Below are 21,002 nucleotides of genomic sequence, written 5' to 3'. Positions count from 1 at the left end.
GGTTAGAAAGCCAGGGAGGGGCCTCCTTCGTCCTCCCTACGGCTCCTCCGTGATGCGATCGCTGGGCGGGGATAATGAAGGACCCCATGTCTGCCGTCTTTGTGCTACTAAGGCTGATGTTAGGGTCCCTTAAATTGGCCGTGGTCAACTACGAGGACTCTCTTCAGTTTGCATATAACCCACAAATCGGTGTGGAGGACGCGGTTTTATATTTGTTACAAGGCGCACTCTTTGTTGGAATTGAATGGGGTAATGCTTAGAGTCATGTTTTTTTTATTTTTCTAGTGCTTTTAATTTAATAAGACCTGACTGAATGATGGCATTTGACTAGTTGAGCGGGCGCCCACAGTATGTGCGTAGTGGAGCATGCACTTCGCGTATGGAAATCAGTGATATTGGGGCACCGCAGTGGCACTAGGGTAATAAAGTACCCCACTTTTGTTCACTGAAATTCTATGGAGTGCTGCCTGATTCTTTTGTTCTATATAGACGGGATATTGGTCGGTTCCCTAGGGCTTGCACCCACTGATTGCCGATGCTACTGGACTTTTGGATTCTAGATAGATAGGTAAATAGATAGATAGATAGATAGACATGAGAGATAGATAGATAGATAGAGAGAGCGAGAGCGAGAGAGAGAGAAGAGACAGATATGGGATAGATAGATAGATAGATAGATAGATAGATATGGGATAGATAGATCATAGATAGATAGATAGATAGATAGATAGATAGATAGATAGATAGATAGATAGATAGATAGATAGATAGATAGATAGATAGATAGATATGGGATAGATAGATAGATAGATAGATAGATAGATAGATAGATAGATAGATAGATAGATAGATAGATAGATAGATCATAGATAGATAGATAGATAGATAGATAGATAAAAACTTTATTCATCCCCACAGGGAAATGAATTTGTAGTTGTGACCCCTACATCTATCTATCTACTAGGCACCGGTACAAAATGTATTATAATTTATAAAATTACAATACACTGTAATACATATGTATTAAATGTAAAAAAAAAAAAACACAGTGTAGGGTATGTTCACACGGCTTATTTTCAGCCGTTTTTCCGACGGTAAACGACCCGAAAAATGGCCGAAAAAAACTCGGAAACTGAACGCCTCGAAACATCTGCCCATTGATTTTAAATGGGAAAAATTGCGTTACTTTCAGACGGGGAAGTTATTTTAAGCGGCCGTTTTAAAAAAACGCCACGTAAAACACTGCTCTGTATAAGGAAGTGTATGTCATTTGTTCCCTTGAAAACAGCTCCGAATTTTACAGCCGTATTTCATTTTGATGTGGACATACCCTTAACCTCTTCTCCACGTTTGACATATCCATATTTCAAAGTCGTTTAGGGGAAGTATGGAACGGGCTCACGGAGTGAACTCGCTCCATACGATGCCGGTCTCGGCTGTTTGTTACAGCCGACACTTCAGAGTAACTAGCGGCATCGCGCTCGAGCTCGTTCAACTTATTAAATGCTGCGGTCAATAGCGACCGCAGCATTTAAATCGTTAGAAAGCGGGGGGCGACCCCCTCTAACAGCTCATCACACCCCCCGCAACACAATCGCAGGGGGGCAATGGTTGCTATGGCTGCCTGGGGCCTAATGAAGAACCCCAGGTCCGCCATCTTTGTGCTCCTATTAAGCCTTGCCTCTGGCCCGTCAGAATCACGATATACTGTATATTGTGCAAGCGATCTAACGATCGCTGGTTGAAGTCCTCTAGGGGGACTAATAAAAAAGTAAGAATGAGCTAAATAAAGTTGTTTTTTTTGTGTAAAAAAAAAATAAATATTAAAAGTTCAAAAAGCCCCCCTTTTCCCCCTAGAGCAGAGTAAAAAAATAGATAAACATAATTGATATCGCCGCGTCCGTAAAAGTCTGAACTATTACAATATATCATTATTTAACCCGCACGGTGAACGCCGTAAAAAAATAAAAAGTAAACGCCAGAATCTCTATTTTTTGGTCACCTAATCTCCCACAAAAAATAAAATGTGATCAAACTGCCGCATTTACACCAAAATGGTATTATTAAAAACTACAGCTTATCCCGCAAACAACAAGCCCTCATACCACTTAATATACGGAAAAATAAAAAAGTTATGGTTCTCGGATTTTGGCGACACAAAATAAATTTTCTTTTTTACACTTAGGTTTTTACTTGTAAAAGTAGTAAAATATAGAAAAAACGATATATATTTGGTATCGCCGTAATCGTATTGTCCCACAGAATAAAGTTAACATGTTGTTTTAATTGCACAGTGAATTCCGAAAAAACGAAGCGCAAAAAAACATGGAGGAATCGCTGTTTTTTTTCATTTTCTACCTCACAAATAATTTTTTTCCCGTTTCCTAATACATTATATGGCAAAATAAATGGTGCTACGGAAAACTACATCTCGTCCCGCAAAAATCAAGCCCTCATAGGACTATATAGACGGAAAAATAAAGACGTTATGGCTTCTGGAAGGTGCGGAGGGAAAAACGAAAATGAAAACCTGAAAAATGGCTGCAGCGGGAAGGGGTTAAAGTTTATAGTAATGTACAAAAAATATTAAATGTTTTCCCATATTTCCCCTAAAATAATGTGAAAAAAGAAGAGAAAAGTGGTAATGCCGCGTCTGTAAAGTATAACGTCATTTAACCCGCAGGGTGGATGCCATAAAAAAGTAAAAAATACAGAGATTGCTATTTTTTTGGTCACTTTAGTTCCCCCAAAAATTGAAATAGAAAGTGATCAAATGATACCAATAAAAACGACACCTTGTCCCACAAAAAATATGCCGTCACACCGCTTTATTGACAAGAAAAATAAAAACGTATGTGTCTCAGAATATGGAAACAAACCAAATTTTATTTTTAACAATTAGTTTTTCCTTGCAAAGGTAGTAAAACAGGAAAAAAAAAACTTTATAAGTTTAGTATTGCCGTAGTCATATTGACCAGCAGAATAAAATGAACGTGTCGTTTTTATTGCACGGCGAACGCCGTAAAAATTGAAACTCAAAAAAACAAAAAGGCGATATTGCTGTTTTTTTCCCTTTTTCACCCTACAAAGAATTTTTTATTTGGCGTCCCAGTCCATTATATGGTAGATTAATTGGTATCGTAAAGTTCTGAACTATCAAGTGCGTGTGGTAATGAACCAGCGCAGATATCCGCAAGTCTTGGAATTTCCTTTTAAAAGGTCAAATTAAGGTAAGAAATCGCCTCCAATCCTAGGACTGGATCTACGGAATGTATATAGATCATTTATTTCCATTAGCCGTGTACGATTCCTTCCGGCTTCTAAGAGGAAACCATCATGGCGACCAGCGAAACCTGCCGGTAGTATCCATTACCCATTGTGAATCACCTGCTGCAGACACTGAAGTCAAGACGCCTTGAAAAGTCTTGTCCGCACAAATAAAGTAAGGTGATAAAGGATTTAGGACCCCGGGGCCCGGTATCATAGAGACAAAACTGTTCTCATGTAAAACGCTATAAAGGAGAAAAAGTTGTACAACTAACTAAAAAGCATAACAAAATAAAGTGCAGGTATTACCCCGAGCATGATGATAGCGATCCCCATTCCTGACATGCTGGTGACAAGTCAAACCGAGACATTAACCCCATATACAGGATGGACGTACACTACATGGACAAAAGTATCGGGACACCTACACATTACATCTATAGAAGCCATAGGTATTAATATGGAGTTGGTTCCCGCTTTGAAGCTAAAACTTTTCCCACTCTTCTGGGAAGATTTTCTACAAGATTTTGGAGCGTCTGTGGGAATTTTTGCTCATTCATCCAATAGATCATTTGTGAGGTCAGACGCTGATGTTGGGGGGAGGGGGCCGGGCTCGTAATCTACGTTCTAGTTCATCCCAAAAGGTGTTGGATGGGGTTGAGGTCAGGACTGTGCGGCCAGTCATGTTCTTCAACACCAAACTCCCCCCAACCAACCACCTCATGTCTTTATGGACCTTGCTTTGTGTATTCGGGCACAGTCATGTTGGAATAGAAAAGGGCCGATCCCCAAACTGTTCCCACAAATTCGGAAGCTACAATTGTCCACAATGTGTTGGTATGCTGAAGTATTAAGATTTCCCTTCACTAGAACTAAGGAGCCGACCCCTGAAATACACCCCCATAGCATTACCCCTCCTCCACCAGACTTTACAGCTGGCACAATGCAGTCCGGCAGGTAACGCTCTCCTGGCATTCACCAAACCCAGACTCATCCATCAGACCGCCAGATAGAGAAGCGTCACTCCACAGAACACGTTTCCACTGCTCCAGAGTCCAGTGTTGGCGGCTTTACACCCCTCCATCTGACGCTTGGCATTGTGCTTGGTGATGTAGGGCTGGCATTCAGCTGCTCGGCCCCCATGTCATGAAGCTCCCGGGACACAGTTTTTGTGCAGATGTTAATACCAGAGGAGGTTTATAATCTGTAGTTATTGAGTCAGCAGAACGCTGGCGACTTTTATACACTATGCGCCTCAGCAGATATTATACAGCTGGGGCAATGGGACTGAATGAAACCCCCGAATTCAATAATTAAGATCTGTATTAAAATACTTCTCTCTATAGGATGGATTCACACATTGCAGCCAAAATGTTTTTTTTGCCCTGCTGCAACTGTGGCAAAACCTCTGCGTATGGTCATGGTTGTGGCAAGAAACTAATTTTTCGTCGTGTGTAAAGCCAGTCATATAGGGTATATAATAACCACCAACATAGGTAAGATGCATCCCTGTGTATATCCAGCCCCATGGGGGGAAAGCGACAACCCATCTGGGCAGCACAATGCGGGGTTTCAGAGCAGTAGTCAATTTATAAACCCCCCACCCAAATGGAAGTCTCCCATAGAGCTCAATCAAGGGTGGACTCCAGTTTGCGAGGCTGTATAGTGGATGTACATAACTCCTACCGTATTAGGCTCTGTTCACACTTAGATCATGGCTTCCATTTATAACGGAGCTATAGCTGCTATGTAGGGAACATATTCATTGGGGTTCCCAGGATTTTTTATAGTAAGACCTCCACAGCCTAAGTTTGAAGAGGTTTTCCCATCACAGCAAGTCATGGCATATTGCTAGGCTATGCCATCTCTACGGATTGGTGCGTTTATCCCGACTGCTGGGACCTCCACCAATCACTAGAACGGAGGGGGTGCAGCTCGATTAAGACGGAGCGGCCAATTCATATTTTTCCTATACTGCGCCACTCCTGACCGGACAGCAGAGGCCGCGTACCCTTTATTCTAATGATCGAGCAATAAGCCATCATTTCCCGTAATCCCAATGTAATGTCCTTGTTTTAACTCTTTATGAACATCACACACACATTATACTGCAGTTGCAGAGGGCCATGATTATATATATATATATATACATATACTCAGCAGACCTCATGTTAAAATCTGGCGCCATTTGTATTGGACAGGATGAATAAAAGTCCCCATGAAGAAGTTTTTTTAACGCATAGCACACGGACCTATTAATTTCTAACGGTCCCATGAACACTACCGTGGTTTTCACTGATCCGTGTGCGAGCTGTGGGATCGGGCCACAAACCTCTGAACAGGTCCAATTCCAGTCCATGTTTGTGACTCGGTCTCTCCCATTCAAGTCAAACCTATGGAACATAAAAAAAGGATGCGGAGGACACATGGAGCCGAAATGTGGACAACGGATCAAAATTTGCTGCGGAAACATTGTGGATTTACGGCAAAATCCACTGGCGGAATTATGGCTGAATTTTGTGTCTCGCCCTCTGGCGTCCCTAAAAACTTCCACACGTGACAGTAATATTAGCAGCTCGTCTTGCTGCACTTTTATAGGTTTTCCACCTTCGATAATACATTTATGGTTGATTTTGCAAAACTGGTGCAAAAGTAAATGTGGAGGATTTGCCCCTAACAACCCTCGTGCTTTTTCCTGACTAACGTTCATCATCCAAGCAGCGTGGTCTATTACTAAACCGCGATATGGTCGAAAACTTAGAACACCTTCTGCGTGACCTTCTCTTCACTAATACACAGCACTGAGCAGAGATCATAGAGATCATTTCCACACGCGTTTCACAGCTTTTAGCAGCTGTCACTCAGGTATTCCTATATGATCAAATAGACACCCAACAAGGTCAGCCGGTCGCTCGGTGCACAAGTCCCAACACTACAGAGCCAAAGTGTGAGAAATGCACGGATGATGAGTCTCCTCCTCAATTCCAGCTCACAGGGGGAAGTGTTAAAATATATTAGGATAGTGTTACGGGGAATGATTCATGTCCGTAATCTGTCATCACATTGTGTACATGACCACAACGATCTGATGGATGACGAGAGAGGACACCGTCGCCACTTATCCTGGCTGTCATCGGTAGTTCCTCAGTTCACAGCGTTCCTCTTTTGGAGTTATGGTTGATAATTTACGGCGATCTGAACTCAGTATTTTACACTTGACAGAAGAACTAGATTGTTTCATGTAGACAGGAAAGACACTTTGGCCTCCGTCTGGCTGGTATGTGGCAAAAAACGAAGTATGGAAAAACATGGTAGGCTACTATTCCATCCCGTGGTATCCTGTAAAAAAAACAACGTATCAGTTAAACGGATGCCATTATAGCCTATGGGTGACGGATATGTAAAATCGGCCTAACAGTGGCATCCGTCACCCATAGGCTACAGTTGCATCTGTTTAAAGGGGTTGTCCAGGCAGGGAGCGTTTTTTCTTACTCACGACCTATCAACAGGGTAGCTCATTAGTATCTGATCTGTGGGGGTCCGCACCGATCAGCGGTTACGGCTGCCTCCGGCACCGGATGTCATTCAGTGGTCGGTGCCGCAAGCAGATGGCTCCGGTCACATTATAGTGGCAGTACTGCAGCTCTGCTTGTATTCAAGTGAATAGGATCAGAGTTGCAGCACGGCCGCTATACAGTGACTGGAGCCATCTGCTTCCGACACGGGTCACTGTAAAACTTCCGGTGCCCGGAACAGCAGATCAGTGTGGGCTCCGGGCGTCAGGACCCCACCGATCATATACTGATGACCTCTCCCGCGGCTAGGTCATCAGTATGAAAAACCGCCTCATGCCCGGACAACCCCTTTAATGGATACGTCATGAAAAAAACACACTAGTACCCAATAAACGAATGCGATATTAGTCTATGGGTGATGGATGCCACTGTTAAGCATCCATTTAACGTATATGTCAGGAGCTTTTCCTGGTGTACATATAAAGCCCTGTACATATCACGTTTTTGCCCTGCGTGTAGCATATACGCTGGGAAAGCTGCGACGTACACACTAACAGTGCCCATAGGGCTCCATTGTTAGACGGATGTATACCGCAAAAAAGGTATGGAATGTAGAATACTACGCTATTCCATCCTGCAAAAAAAAACGTATATTGCGCGGTATACAGTTGTTGTTGTTTTTTTTTACATCGGAGCCTATGGGATACTTCACAGGCATCTGTTTAACGGATACGTCATGAGCTTTCCAATAACCTTTCATGATGTATCCGCTAATCGAAAGCCATTATAGTCTGAGTGACAGATCTGTTAAACGGATCCCCATTAGACGTGACCCAGTTCACAATGTATCCATTTACCGGATACCATTAAAGTCTATGGCGATGGATGCCGCTATTGGGCATTCGTAAGAGCCCATGTTTAACGTCGGGAGCTTTTTCCAGATGTATAAGTGTAACGCAGGCAAAAACCATGTTGCGAACACAGACAAATAGTCCACACACCCGTTAGATCGTCCATCGGCAATTCCGTCAATTTTGACAGGAAGAATAGTGCTGCATGTAGAGCCATCAAAATGACAGACACCGCGACGGCACTCGACAGCAACGCGTTGTGGTTTCCATTATAAAGCGTGAACATAGCCTTACCAATAACACTAAGAACAGGGTAAACCCGAAGTGTGACCACAACTATAAATACATGGGCCATTCAGTAATAACGTGAGCTTTTCTGGTATATGATGAGACACCCGGGCAGTGACTTCTGCAGAGCCGGCTCAATCAATTGCCAGTGTTTGTGACTAGCGATCAGCGGGGACACATGATCATTGGCTACTTTTTTAACCCCTTAAAGCAGAGTGACGTACATGACTGACAGCCCGGCACCTGCTGCAACGGCCGTTTAACTGCTTAAATGCCATGGTCAATGAGTGATTTGACAAAGGGAGGGGGCTCTATCTGTCACCCATCGGCAGCTTGTAGATTGAATTGCGGGCCGCTTATATGTTGCCACGGCTGTATGGCTTTTAGGATGTGCCAGAGGCACTCAACAAGGCCTCAAGCAGCTACGTCGACGGAAAAAAAAAAAAGTTACGGCTCGTGGAATGCAACGGCAAAGAATGCTCGGTTCTGAAGGACAAAAAAGGCCTGGTCAGGGGTATTCCTGTCTCATTCATTAATAGCATATCCTGTGGATATGCCATAAGCGTGTCATAGGTGCAGATCCCAACTCTACAAGCCGCACCTATGTGGAGAACACAGGGTTCCTCCGATCCCTGTACCCCCTGGTGAGGCGGTTGCCGCGGCTCTTTCCATTCTGTTCTATGGGAGTTACGGGAAAAGTCGAGCAGCACGTTTTTCGTAACTCTCATAGAACAGAATGCAGTGAGCAGCACGCAACGCCTGACCACCTGTCCACTTGACCCCAGTTCTTGATATAGGTGCGGGTCTCAGTGGTGGGACCCGAATCCATCAGACATTGGATGTGCCATAAATGTATAAGATATAAATAACCATATAAAGCATATGTATACTTGACAACGTTTTTGTATTGCTCCAATTCATCGAAAATAAAAATAAAGCAACTTTGCAAATAATCGTGATTAAAAATATCCTAGTTTTGTGTCTGAAGCTCCTATGCTGACCTATGTGTCTCTATGGTTACAGACTACAAACAAACCCTGTGTAGTCTGATCCTGCAGTCATGTGCTGCTTCCTTTCAACTGCTTCTCTTCAGGTTAACATGCCGAGAGGAGCAAGAGGATGGAGTAATACATAACTGCAGGATCAGACTACACAGGCTTTGTTTGTAGTCTGTAACCATGGAGACACATAGAATTGCAGAAGAATTGTAACTATGTACTGAGGGGTGGGTTCCTATTTAAACCTTCAAAAAAATGTTTACAAAATTTATGAAACAAATGACCCTTAAGCAATGTCGACCCCAGAACTTGCTGTGATAGCGCTAATCCACAAGAAAGGAATAGCCGCACTCTGCTTATACACAATATCCAAATACACAGCTTCCTATAGGTTGCCATATAGCGCAATGATTAAGATGCCCAAAGAGCTTCCATCGTGGCAGTCATGTAACCGGCAGCTTTAAATTACACCCCAGTTTTCCCAAACCTCTGAACATCAAGTCTGCCTAATTATGTCATCACACAGGAGTAAGGAATAAATCACTGCATAACACAATGCCATTCAGGAGTCTGGAAAAGTTGGCTGACGATCCATGTGGGAGTTATTATGGTGGCCGCATTGCTTGTCACTCAGCAAATCTAACTAAGTCACATCTGAGCTATTCTCACCAAGATGCAATGCTTCCAGGGAAGAACGCGGTGCCCCATGAAGGCACCATAAGTTGGCACGTGGGTCCATATTACGGACTATTTGTGCCGCTGCACAGGGTCTATGCATTCGACAATGCTGTGTGCATGGACGCCAATACTGAAACCTGTGACAAGTGCTAGCAGGGGGCACGGGATGTTGGAATACTGCGTCCCTTAAAAATTTCCACGTTGACTGCCACTAAATGTGCCACTGATACGGCAGCTACCGAAGGTGGCACCAAGCTGCAACTTTTGCTGCTACTTAGCTGTCACAGTTGCAGCCTATAAGGAAAATCGTGATCTGCCACTGATGGGCATCACGCAGCACACGTCTAATGAGCTTTAGTCTTGAGATGATACGTGAGATCATTCCTCTGTAGACGAGACCATCCGGCCGCCATGTTTACTCACTAAATCGCCCCTTAGCTTTCATTTTTTTTTTAATTCTTAAAAATGCTAAACTCCCGTATCACAGAGCACGTACGTAGACTAGATGACTATCTTAGGAGATGGAAAACAGGTGACCTGGCTCTTTAAAAAAATTATTTGCATGCAGCTATGTGACTGGGGGTAAGTGGCGCCTGTCCAAAAATATCTGACAGGAAAAAAAAGGCACCGGTCCTACCAATACGGAGCAGGCCAGGTGGGAGCTGCCGGCTCGCGGAGGCATTACTAACATCTCCTGTGTGTTCTTACATGTCCCGAACTTCACTCTCCAAAATATGTGAAGCTCGCTCACATTCCACTGTCAATACAGAAGGCGACGTTACCCAATGTAAAGAAGACGCCAGCTGTACCCACTGACACCAACCCGAGAATAGCTGCACTGAGCGAGGCATCAACGCCTCATGCTCTAACGCAGGTGATGAAATATATGGGACACTTTCCTTAGTAGACCGGGAGCGTGTAATGTAAAAGGAAGGTAACAGTATACATCTATAATGACAGGAGCCGTATAAAGAGCCTGTCCCTCACCATACTTACATAATAAAGCTCCAGGTGCCCGTACCTGCCCGCTCCATAGAGGAGACTGTGCGAACATCTAGGATAAGGTGCCAGCGCAGTCCGGAGGGGGCCAATTATATCGCACACCCCTATGGCCAATGCAGGGAAGCAGGAATCTGAAGTCAAGACAACTTACCACTGCAATTAATTAGACGCGACTATTCTGAACTTGACCGACGCTTTATAGAGTCCATCTCTAAAATCGAAATATTCCCTAGTAAATAGAAGTCCTTGAGTCGTCCACGTCTGTTAAGTGAAACGTTTTATTAAGACGGATTCTTAGTTATATCTGTCACTGACAAACAATATGGCTGTATATACAATGATGTTTATTATCACCTATATACAGGATAGGTGATCATTTTCTGATTGTTGGGACCCCCACCGATAGTGAGAACGGGGTTCCTGAGCCTCCAGATCCTCATCCCAGCCGGACCGCAGCGAGGAGAACATTGAATGGAGGGGCGGTCGAGCAGGCGCATGTTTGCTCCATTCAATGTCTATGGGAATAATGGAAATAGTAGAGTACAGCGCTCGGCTGTTTCCGTCATTCTTGGACAATCCCTACTTGTTGGAAGGATCTCTTGACAATAAGCCGATCACAAAGTGCCCCCCTGATGGGTCCCCCAGCGATCAGCTGTAATCTGTGGAGAAACCTGGCAGTAAGTGTTAAATTTCCCTGCAGCGCCACCACAGGGGAAAGGAAGCATTACACAGTGTCCATTCACATCAATGGGCTGTCAGTGTAATACAGGACAGGTCCTCCAGAGCGAGAGACGATCTATGTAACCGCTCTCCACTCTGGCCAAGAGAGAAAGATCCTGAACCGAGGACCCCCCACTTCTAAATAGGTGTATTGATATGGGTTTTCTAGTGGACAACCCCTTTAAGCACATACTTCAAGTATGGACAAGTTGGATGTAAACAGCACCATCCCGGATACCATAATCCCTATGATATGCTATTGAGGGCTGAACTGCTGCAGAAGAGTCAAGTACTTATTTCAGTTTAATTATGAAAACCTAGAGATCCCCTTTAAAATGTTGAACCGGTAAATGTTGGGTGGGGGCCAAATTGTACAATATATTACTTGTGAGGAAATTCCAGAACAATCACGCAGGAACATGTGGATCCAGGACTTCTTGCGGTAAACTACAAGTGACCACTCATAAAAACATGCGGGTTTAAAGGGGTTTTTCCACAGGATAGGGGACACACGTGTGATCACTGGGGTCTGACCGCTGGGACTCCCAGCAAAGTAGAGAACGGGGGACAGAAAGCCCCCTCCCCGAAGTGCTCCATGAGAAGGGAGAGCTGGTGTCCATGCTCGACCAGCGCTTCATTCGTTTCTATGGAGCTGCTGGAGACAGCGGTCCCCCGGAAGTCCCATAGAAATGAATGGAGCGCTGGTCGAGTATGGACACCAGCTCTCCCTTCTCATTGGGCACTTCAGGGAACTTTCTTTCCCCCCTTCTCATCACTAGGTGTCCCAGCGGTCACACATGTATTCCCGATCCTGTGCATAGGTAATACATGCGTTTTGTGGAAAAACGCCTTAAAGTCATTCATTGCATCTGGAGAGGTCTCCATTAGTACAGCCGGCTGACAAATGTACCGTAAGTAACGGAAGGTGTGAGGGGACGGGACGGGACGTACAGTATGGAAGTAAACGCAAGTTTTCTTTATCATATACTGCCCTCTGCTGTTAATAACTGGTATTACACATACAGTAAAATTCCATCAAAGGGTAACTAAACGTTCGACAAACTTCTGACACGTCACAGTGACATGTCAGAAGTTTTGATTAGTGGGGGTCCGAGCACTGAGACCCCCAACAATCGCTCAAACGAAGCGGCATAAGTGCTCGTGTGAGGGCTCAGCCGCTTCGTGTTTGTTCGGCTTCCTCTGGAAAGCCGATGTAGCGAAGTAAGGGCTCATAGACTTTCTAGAGATTATCACTGCATTTTTGGCTAATCACAGTTTAGTGATTAAAACAGGGAGCGGATGGACTATTTTGAGTGGTGTCTAAGAATTTCAGAGATGAAAAAAGTTAATCACTCAACCAAACAGCAGATGCCATCCCAGCTTCTCGGGCCCATAGAGCAATAACGAGAAGAACAGAAGTGTGCGGTTATATTGATGCAAAATCTGTACCGAGACCCCAACAAACTTCACTTATTTACATAGTAGAGCGGTTATTGTAAAGGAGTATTATGGTTTAAAGTGAAGGTCTCATATGTCATTTTAGTGTCATTAAAGAAACACTCCGGCAAATGTATTTTTGCACATCTGGTGCGAACTCACCAGCAATATTCAAGCAGTGTCATTTGTTTCCTCCCAGCTCAGTTGCATCTATACATTTTGAACCCTTTCATGGTGGGCAGCGGTGTCATGTGATCTCAGTCTGACCACCAGAATAGACCGTGATCTCATGTGTAGACAGGAGGTCATTTCTCCTGTGTGGCTGACTTCCTGTGAACGACAGGAAACCATCACCACATATCAAATCCCACTCTGAGACCCCTCCTCTACCCACCAAGCTCCACCCTCCTTGTTCCTCTGTATGTCCCCCTTGTATATAGTGCTGATGAAGAGATTATTCTTCCCGATTTAAGAGAGCAGGAGTGAAGTGATAGAATAGTCCGTACAATGATTAGCTGCAGAGTTATAAACCCCCCCTGACTCACACAGACTTTCTATACTCTCTGCAAGTGCTGTGTGCAGAATCCAGTGTATTTCTATGAGACGCTGCTTCTCACTGTCTCCTATGTAAAAACTGATAGAGAAATCGATCACTAGGAGGCAGGCTGAAGCTGCATCACAAAGAATACACAGACTCTGCAGGGTGAGGACAGAAGTTCTATGTCACTGATCAATCACTTGCTGCCCTTAGTTAGAACTTAGAGCAGAGTAAGTGCAGTGTGATGAGACTCCGCCGCCCCCGCAAAGGACGAAGCATCATGGGAAATGTAGTCTGCATTAGGGGAACCATATCAGAGGGGAAGAAGTAACCAATATGGCAGAGAAGTCATAAATCACACATCAACTAAAACAGGTATACACAAGGTATACACAAGAGCCTCTACATTATTCTTTAATAATAGCCTACGCTGCACTATATAGGAAAACATTTGATTTAAATGTTGAAGATATTTCTTTTTTATATAGAGACACACACTTTCTTTCTGTATTGTCTGTATAGACAGTGCAGCCGGGTGGGTGCGCTTTACAGCAGCTGCAATGAATGGGAGACAATTGACAGAGAAATGTCACAGATTACGGGTATGTCCACAAGTAGCGTAAACAATGCAGATTTTCTGCAATGGATTTCAATGTGGAAAATCAGCAGCATTATACAGTAGTAGCAGAGCGGATGAGGTTCAAATAAATCTCATCCAGACACTACGTAAAAAATATGACGAAATCTTTCATAAATTGATCTGCAGTGCGTTTTTTTTAATCCGCAGCATGTCAATTTATTCTTCGGAATCGCTGCTTTTCTGTTGCGGGTTTTCCTCATTGAATTCAAAAATAGAACATGTTGCAATTTTTGCGGCAGAAAATCTGCAATTCCGCTGCAAAAAATAAACTAAAAAAAAAAGACAAAAGCTTATACTTACCCGTAGTCATGGCGATACGTCCCTCTGACGTCCTGCAGCCCGGCCTCCTAGGATGACGTTTCATCCCATGTGACTGCTGCAGTCAATCATAGGCTGCAGCGGTCACATGGGATGAAACGTCATCCCAAGAGGCCGGGCTGCAGGACGTCAGGGGGGCGCGTCGCCATGACTACGGGTAAGTATAAGCTTTTGTCTTTTTTTTTTAGTTTATTTTTTGCAGCGGAATTGCAGATTTTCTCTTTTTAAACTGCTATTTGCCGCATCGGACGTTCTGCCCGAAAAAAACTGCAACACAATTTGGTGCCGTTTTTCAGCCGGAATTCCCAGAGGTGTCCAGGGCAGATTCAGCAAGTGATTAAGTACTACCCCCACCCCCAGAGACCAGCGAGTGATAGTGAAGCTGCATATAGGGCTTTACCTGTGACTGTATTATAGGGATAAGCAACATTCGTGTGACAGGTGCTTCTTTATTTTAATGAACCATGAATACTAGCCGTCAAAAAATAGAACATGTCCTATATTTGGCCGTTTTCACGACCCCACAGAAGTTAATGGATCAGTTTTTAACAGCCGTTTTTCAGGAAAGAATCCTTGTAACGGCCGGTAAAAACTGATCTTGGCCGAGGACTCCCCGCACACAGCGCTACTTTGAGTGCTGAACTCGGGGAAGCCCCTGACAGCACTGTCCGTATATGGACAGTAATGTCGGGCTTTCAACTATGGAGTCCCCGGCCAGAGCATCGCGAGATCTCTGGCCGAGTACTCCTTTCTTGGGAAAGCCCTTAACATCACTGTCCATATATGGACAGTGATGTCAGGGGCTTCCTATGATCCCCACTGTAGATAGCACCCCCACATGTAGATAGCGCCGCTGTAGCTCCCTGTAGGAGTGGAATCCCGGTCTGAGCCCGCTTTGGCTGGGGATTCCACTCCTGATGTCTCACAGTACACTACGCTATTGTTCTCGTTGGAAAAACGGAAACCTAGCGGAACGGACGCCAACTGAACGAAAAAAAAATACCATTGCAATCAATGGTATTGCAAGCGGAAACGCTAGTTTCCGTTTGTCTTTCTGTCCATCCGTTCCTCTGACGGAACAGATGAACGGAAAGACCAAACCTGATGTGAACAGGGCCTAATATACATATCAGCAGCAACGATCTCTCTCTTGTCCTTATAGTTTGCTACAAATGTGGGTAAAGGACGGTCTGGAGGCTCATCTAGACTGGATACAATTGTAGCAAACCCTCAGCTGTGAGCAGGACAAGGTCTCTAGGGGCTTTCAGCCTCTGCTTATAAACAATAATGCTTCCATTCACTGACAGCAAACACAAGTCTTGCAAATGGCCCCCAAAATATATTACAAAGTTTATGCAGTTATTAAAGAGGTATTCCCGAAGGCATAAAATATCACATATCCACAGGATAGGTGATAACGTTCGGATCTCTGGGAGCCCCACTGATCGTGAGAACGGCGGTGAGGAGGAGCTTGAGAAAAGCAGCGGTCAAACATGTGCACGTCCGCTCCATTCTAACACTATGGGAATGCAGGAACCATCTGAGTACAGCGCTCGGCTGTTTCCGTCATGCTCATAAATGGTGAATGGAGCGGCAGGTGAATGCTCGACCGCCGCTCCATTCAAGCTCCTCCTCACCGTGGGGGGTGCATTAAGGAGGATCCGGGGTTACGAGACCCCTGTTTTTACGATCGGTGGGGCCGATCCTGTGGATCGGTGATAATTTATGATTTTGGGAATACCCCTTTAGGCTTCATGTACATAAGCTGGAAAACCCCTTTAAGTGGCAGAAGGATCAATGGCCCTCTCAAGGGTCAGGTTCAGCTACAACATCCGTCAATCTGAGGGATCATACCAAAGCCCGCCCAGGCTGGAAGGACCTATGTGCCCCAAGCGTCAGGCCCCGATGCAACTACAACTTCCACCCCAACCTACTATAACTACGTCACTGGGAAGAATCCTGCCACACGATGAGCCAAAATCACTTCCCTACACTGGAAGATGTGGTGAAATACTCAAGCAGCAGCGGTCAGTCGTGTTACACCGGATCATCTGACAATGCACAGTCCTTCCTTGTGGTTCTCCTGAATACTCACTCAGTGCGTGATACATGGGCTTGTGGAGACCCTGCAGGTGGACGCCACACATGGAGGCAATCTTCCCCGGCGGCTGCATATTGGCATCAATGACATACCATACCCTGGAGAATGTCGCCCATTGCTGTACAAGAGGGAAAAAAAATAATAGGTCAACCACAATGTATATAAGACAACCATCAAATTAACATGCTGGGAGTTGTAGTATTGAGACTGGAGACCACCGCCTCATGGACAGAGCGGCGTTGGCACCATCTGCTTCCGGCTCCAACTACTGCATCGCGTTCCAAACATCCGGTGCACGGAGGCAGCCGGAGTTGCGGATCGGTGCAGGGTCCGGATGTCGGACACGCACTGATCATATACTGATGACATATCCGGTGGATAGGTCATCAGTTTTCAGAAAGTGGACAACCCCTTTAAATGGACACTAACTTTTCAAAAAAATCTATGCTGATCTATTAGTATACCTGATCAAGATCAACTTTGTAATTTACTTACGGTTAAAATTTTTATATTTTATCCATGCAAATTCTGGGTGAAATTATGGCCACTAGGTGTCTCCCTTCCTGTAATCTGTTGTCCACCCCCTGTTGTCAAGCAAAATCTATCCCTAGTTACAGAGCAGAGGAGACGGACTGCAGGAAGTGGGAGAAGGTGTCTCGTCACTGCGAGCCAAATCAAGTATATGTGGAGGGGAGGGGGAGCAGAAGGAGTGCGAAGAGAGAGAAAAAAACACAGACATGCTCTATGTAAGTTTATTGAGAGGGGAGGGGTGAGCAAGGGGAGGAAACAGGAGCAGACACGCTGCCCATAGAAGTCTATGAAGAGGGAAGCAGGAGCAAAAGGGAAGACTCAGACAGGTTGCCCATACAAGTCTATGCAGAGGGGAGGGGGAAAGAGACAGACATGATGCCCATACAAGTCTATGGTGGTGGGGGTTGAAGGAGGAGGGAGCAGAGAGAAAATAACAGGAGAGGGGAGCAGGAGCAGAGTGAGAAAGACAGACATGCTGCAGCTTCAGGTATGTGTAACATGTCACCCCAGTGCTGGATTCTCAGCTACACTGCTCATTACTGCTGTATAGTCTCCTCCATGCTGCTTCTATATATGTGATAGATACAGATAGGAGAGCAGGATTCTCCTCTTCTGTGTGTGCAGTATATAGAAGACATGATAGCCGTTAGGCTCAGCTCACTAGCTCAGAGAAAACTGAGAAATAGAGAAAGAGCCTGCAGAGGGTAAAACTGCTAAACAATGCCACACACAAGTCATATAATGACCAGAAATCGTGTTATTCCTCATGTACACACATATGACCGCTTATTCTGAAGTCACCTGAAAAGTTAGTTACGCTTTGTGTTTTTTTAGTGTAAACAGTGGCATAAAGCGCCATTTCCTTGCCTACGCTAAAGAAAAGCTATGCCCGACGTCTGCCACAAAAACTTAAGCCAAGATGATACTGGCTGGCACTTTAAAGTGGGCACTGTGAATGCCACGGTTATGGGGGCACAGTGGCTTGTACCGCTGTGTGTTTAACAGCATTAGGTTGGGTGCGTGGCTTATATTTTAAGAGGAGGATTAGTCTGAACATTTCCCAATAAGAGCAAAGAAATGGGAGATCTCCTGGGCTCCCGAAAGTGCCCCGTGTCCTCTTTAAAACATACTCATCTCTCCCCAATTTGGTCTGTGGTCCGTATTCGTTGTTGGGACCTGGACTGGTGTCAGTATTCGTTGTTGGGACCTGGACTGGTGTCAGTATTCGTTGTTGGGACCTGGACTGGTGTCAGTATTCGTTGTTGGGACCTGGACTGGTGTCAGTATTCGTTGTTGGGACCTGGACTGGTGTCAGTATTCGTTGTTGGGACCTGGACTGGTGTCAGTATTCGTTGTTGGGACCTGGACTGGTGTCAGTATTCGTTGTTGGGACCTGGACTGGTGTCCGTATTCGTTGTTGGGACCTGGACTGTGGACTGTGGTCCGTATTCGTTGTTGGGACCTGGACTGTGGTCCGTATTTGTTGTTGGGACCTGGACTGTGGTCCGTATTCGTTGTGGGGACCTGGACTGGGGTCCGTATTCGTTGTGGGGATCTGGACTGGGGTCCGTATTCGTTGTGGGGATCTGGACTGGGGTCCGTATTCGTTGTGGGGATCTGGACTGGGGTCCGTATTCGTTGTGGGGGTCTGGACTGTGGTCCGTATTTGTTTAGGGGATCAGGACTAGTTTTCGAATTCGGACACCTTTTGTTTCCATGTGCCGGACCATGGACCCTCAAGGCCACTGCCATCCACCCCTCCAGTAATATATTGGGGGGGGGGGCAGATAAGATGGATTTCACGTGACATGACAGGTCAGCCTTTAGTGTCGTGTACACTCCAACAATATCTACATAATATGTCACATTTTTATAAGGAATCCCTCACACAGGGACTTCCACCTTCATTACACTATAACACTACACATATCATTCCCCATCTTTATAGCAATACCTGGGCAGCTCTGCTGTAACTCGCCATCACATGGAGGTCACCATGACACACGGGGCTCAACCTCTCACAGACTCCACCTCAATATACACTGGAAAAGATATATGTCGTTGTGATGAGAAGCCATTTTTCCTAAGACCTTCTTCATAAACATCAATGCAATATGGTCTCCGACAAAATGGCCCCCACAACACTTTATTGAATACGTGATTAGAGACATATTAGTCAGCTACATTAATACAATATGCATCCTCTAACACAAAGTTCATTCGTGAACTTCTTCCTCAGGGGAACATTCTACATCCTAAAGACGTTTTTTCCTCAGATACAGGCCGTGCTATAGTCCGCTATCACGATAACGCTCTAGTGAATAGTGCTACGGGACAATTGAGGCCCAGGAACCTTGTTTACGGGACTTAGTGCCCGGGGGAAGGTTGCGTTCGCTGTGACAGCTGGCGGAAGTACGTCACTGGCGCGGCGATTTGATTTTCCCGGTTTGTACAGACAAGTGAATAGTCGGAAGCGGCTCTCTCCGCCTTTGATGGTTCATTGGCCCGGAATAGTCTCCTTGTAAGCGGGTGCTCTGGGTTTATGGATCGGTACGTGCTGCTTATTTACTGGCAGAAACAGGCTGAGACTTACCGGGAGCAACAGCAGGAGCCTCCGCCGCTCTCTTCAGGTATTATAGACTGTCATTACAAGGGGTGGCCACTAGAGGACTTCTCATCAGAGTGCTACAGAGCATATACCGCAGCGCAGCTGTTTATAGTGTGAATTTAAGGCGACACTTTGCTACTTTTTGAAGTATTGTCAGATCCTGCAACTCAATGTAAACTGATCAGATTATTGTCCAGGGCCCTTTCTAACAAGTAGGGATTGTCCAAAGTGGTGAGTGTCTTTAAGTCCCGGCTATCCCCTGTAAGGCTTTATTCAGACAACCGGGTGTCAATTCGTCCTTGAAAAATGGCTAAATTTCACGGCCGATTTGCACCCGGGCAGGACCCGTTTTCACAGATCCCTCATAGACTTGAGTCTATTGAGGAAAAACGGGCTAAGATAGGACATCTATTTTTGCCCGGGCCGTTCAAATGATCCGTTATAAGAACCGCCGTATGAATATCCGCATACACATGCATTCGTTTTAATGCAGCCGTTTGACGGCCGTTAAAAAAAAAAATGTCCGACAATCCCCAAGTCTGAAAAAAAACTTTTGTGAAGATACCAGTGGAATAAATTAGAGCGCAGACCCTCCCGTTCTTCAGTGCAGTGCCCCAATCCAGCACTTGTTGGGGGTCCACAACCAGCGCTGTTGTGTCCGGCTCCTATTAAGGGGTTGTGTGATCAGCTGTGCGAGGACCTGGCAGGAAGCGTCGAGACGTGGGGGATGGGCCGTAGGCGAATCCGCAACAAATTCACATGTCAAATCTGCATTTAATGTGAAGAGTTTGCAGCGGATATCGTTGGCGGATTTAATATTCCCATTGAAGTCAATGGGAGAATTCGGCGCTAAATCCTCAATCTGCGTGCTGCGAATTTCAAAATCCGCTCAACGTTCTCAAAACCGGAGGGAAAATGATACACTGCGTGATGTTTTAGACATAAGTTTCTGGCAGAACAAGGGAGCGCCGTATCACAGAAATAACTTGCATCTGATTAAGAACATTAAGCAAAGCCGTTTTTGCTGCATTTTTGTGTCATCACGCTGTGTTTTTGTGGTAGAAACTGACACAAAACTGGCATGTGTGAACACGACCTGAGATTCAGTTTCTAAGCTGACGAGCTACTGTTGGGGAAAAATGACATGAGACTTTTATTTTGTGGTTTTGTCGGTAATTTAGTAACTTGTTATTTGGAAAGACAATTTGCTTCTAAGTTCTTTTCAGGTCTTATCTTCTGTGTTCCTCCATCTTCCAGGTTTAGCGGATGTGAAGGATTTCTGTACCCAGCTGAAGGAGCGTTGTATCCAGCACACCGACACCTTCCCCGGTAATTCTTTATGTTCGTTATTAGCGGTCGTCGTTTTATAGGGTGACAGAAGTTTCATGCCATTGCATTGCAGGTCCGTATTACAGCTGCCAGACCTAGAACCCCATAGGGGTCCAGTCTGGATCAGTGGTATTGATCTGGGTGTTATGGACTTGTGCGGCCGCACAAGCAAAATAATTCC

General features: G+C 45.1%; 2 protein-coding genes across 3 annotated transcripts in view; one reads left to right on the top strand and one right to left on the bottom strand.

Annotated features, from left to right (window-relative positions):
• The window catches only part of MRPL13 (mitochondrial ribosomal protein L13), a 50,301-nt gene extending 30,788 nt beyond the window's left edge, over positions 1-19,513 (bottom strand). Inside the window, exons 1-3 of the mRNA XM_075825780.1 lie at positions 19,478-19,513; positions 18,839-18,926; positions 16,348-16,471 (exon numbers count right to left, since the gene is read on the bottom strand). Coding sequence (XP_075681895.1) covers positions 16,348-16,471; positions 18,839-18,865 — 151 coding nt within the window. The 5' untranslated portion in view covers positions 18,866-18,926; positions 19,478-19,513. The remainder of the gene's footprint in view (positions 1-16,347; positions 16,472-18,838; positions 18,927-19,477) is intronic.
• Positions 19,097-21,002, top strand: part of MTBP (MDM2 binding protein) — a 59,478-nt gene continuing 57,572 nt past the window's right edge. Inside the window, exons 1-2 of one of the 2 annotated variants that reach the window (XM_075825778.1) lie at positions 19,097-19,514; positions 20,750-20,821. In XM_075825778.1, the coding sequence (XP_075681893.1) occupies positions 19,427-19,514; positions 20,750-20,821 (160 nt within the window). In that variant the 5' untranslated portion in view covers positions 19,097-19,426. Of the gene's footprint in view, positions 19,515-20,749; positions 20,822-21,002 lie in introns of those variants that run through there. The other variant, XM_075825779.1, reaches the window with a different exon arrangement.

This window comes from Rhinoderma darwinii, chromosome 5 (genome assembly GCF_050947455.1).
Source record: "Rhinoderma darwinii isolate aRhiDar2 chromosome 5, aRhiDar2.hap1, whole genome shotgun sequence".
Lineage (NCBI taxonomy): Eukaryota > Metazoa > Chordata > Amphibia > Anura > Rhinodermatidae > Rhinoderma > Rhinoderma darwinii.
This window is presented reverse-complemented; position numbering and strand designations above follow the sequence as displayed.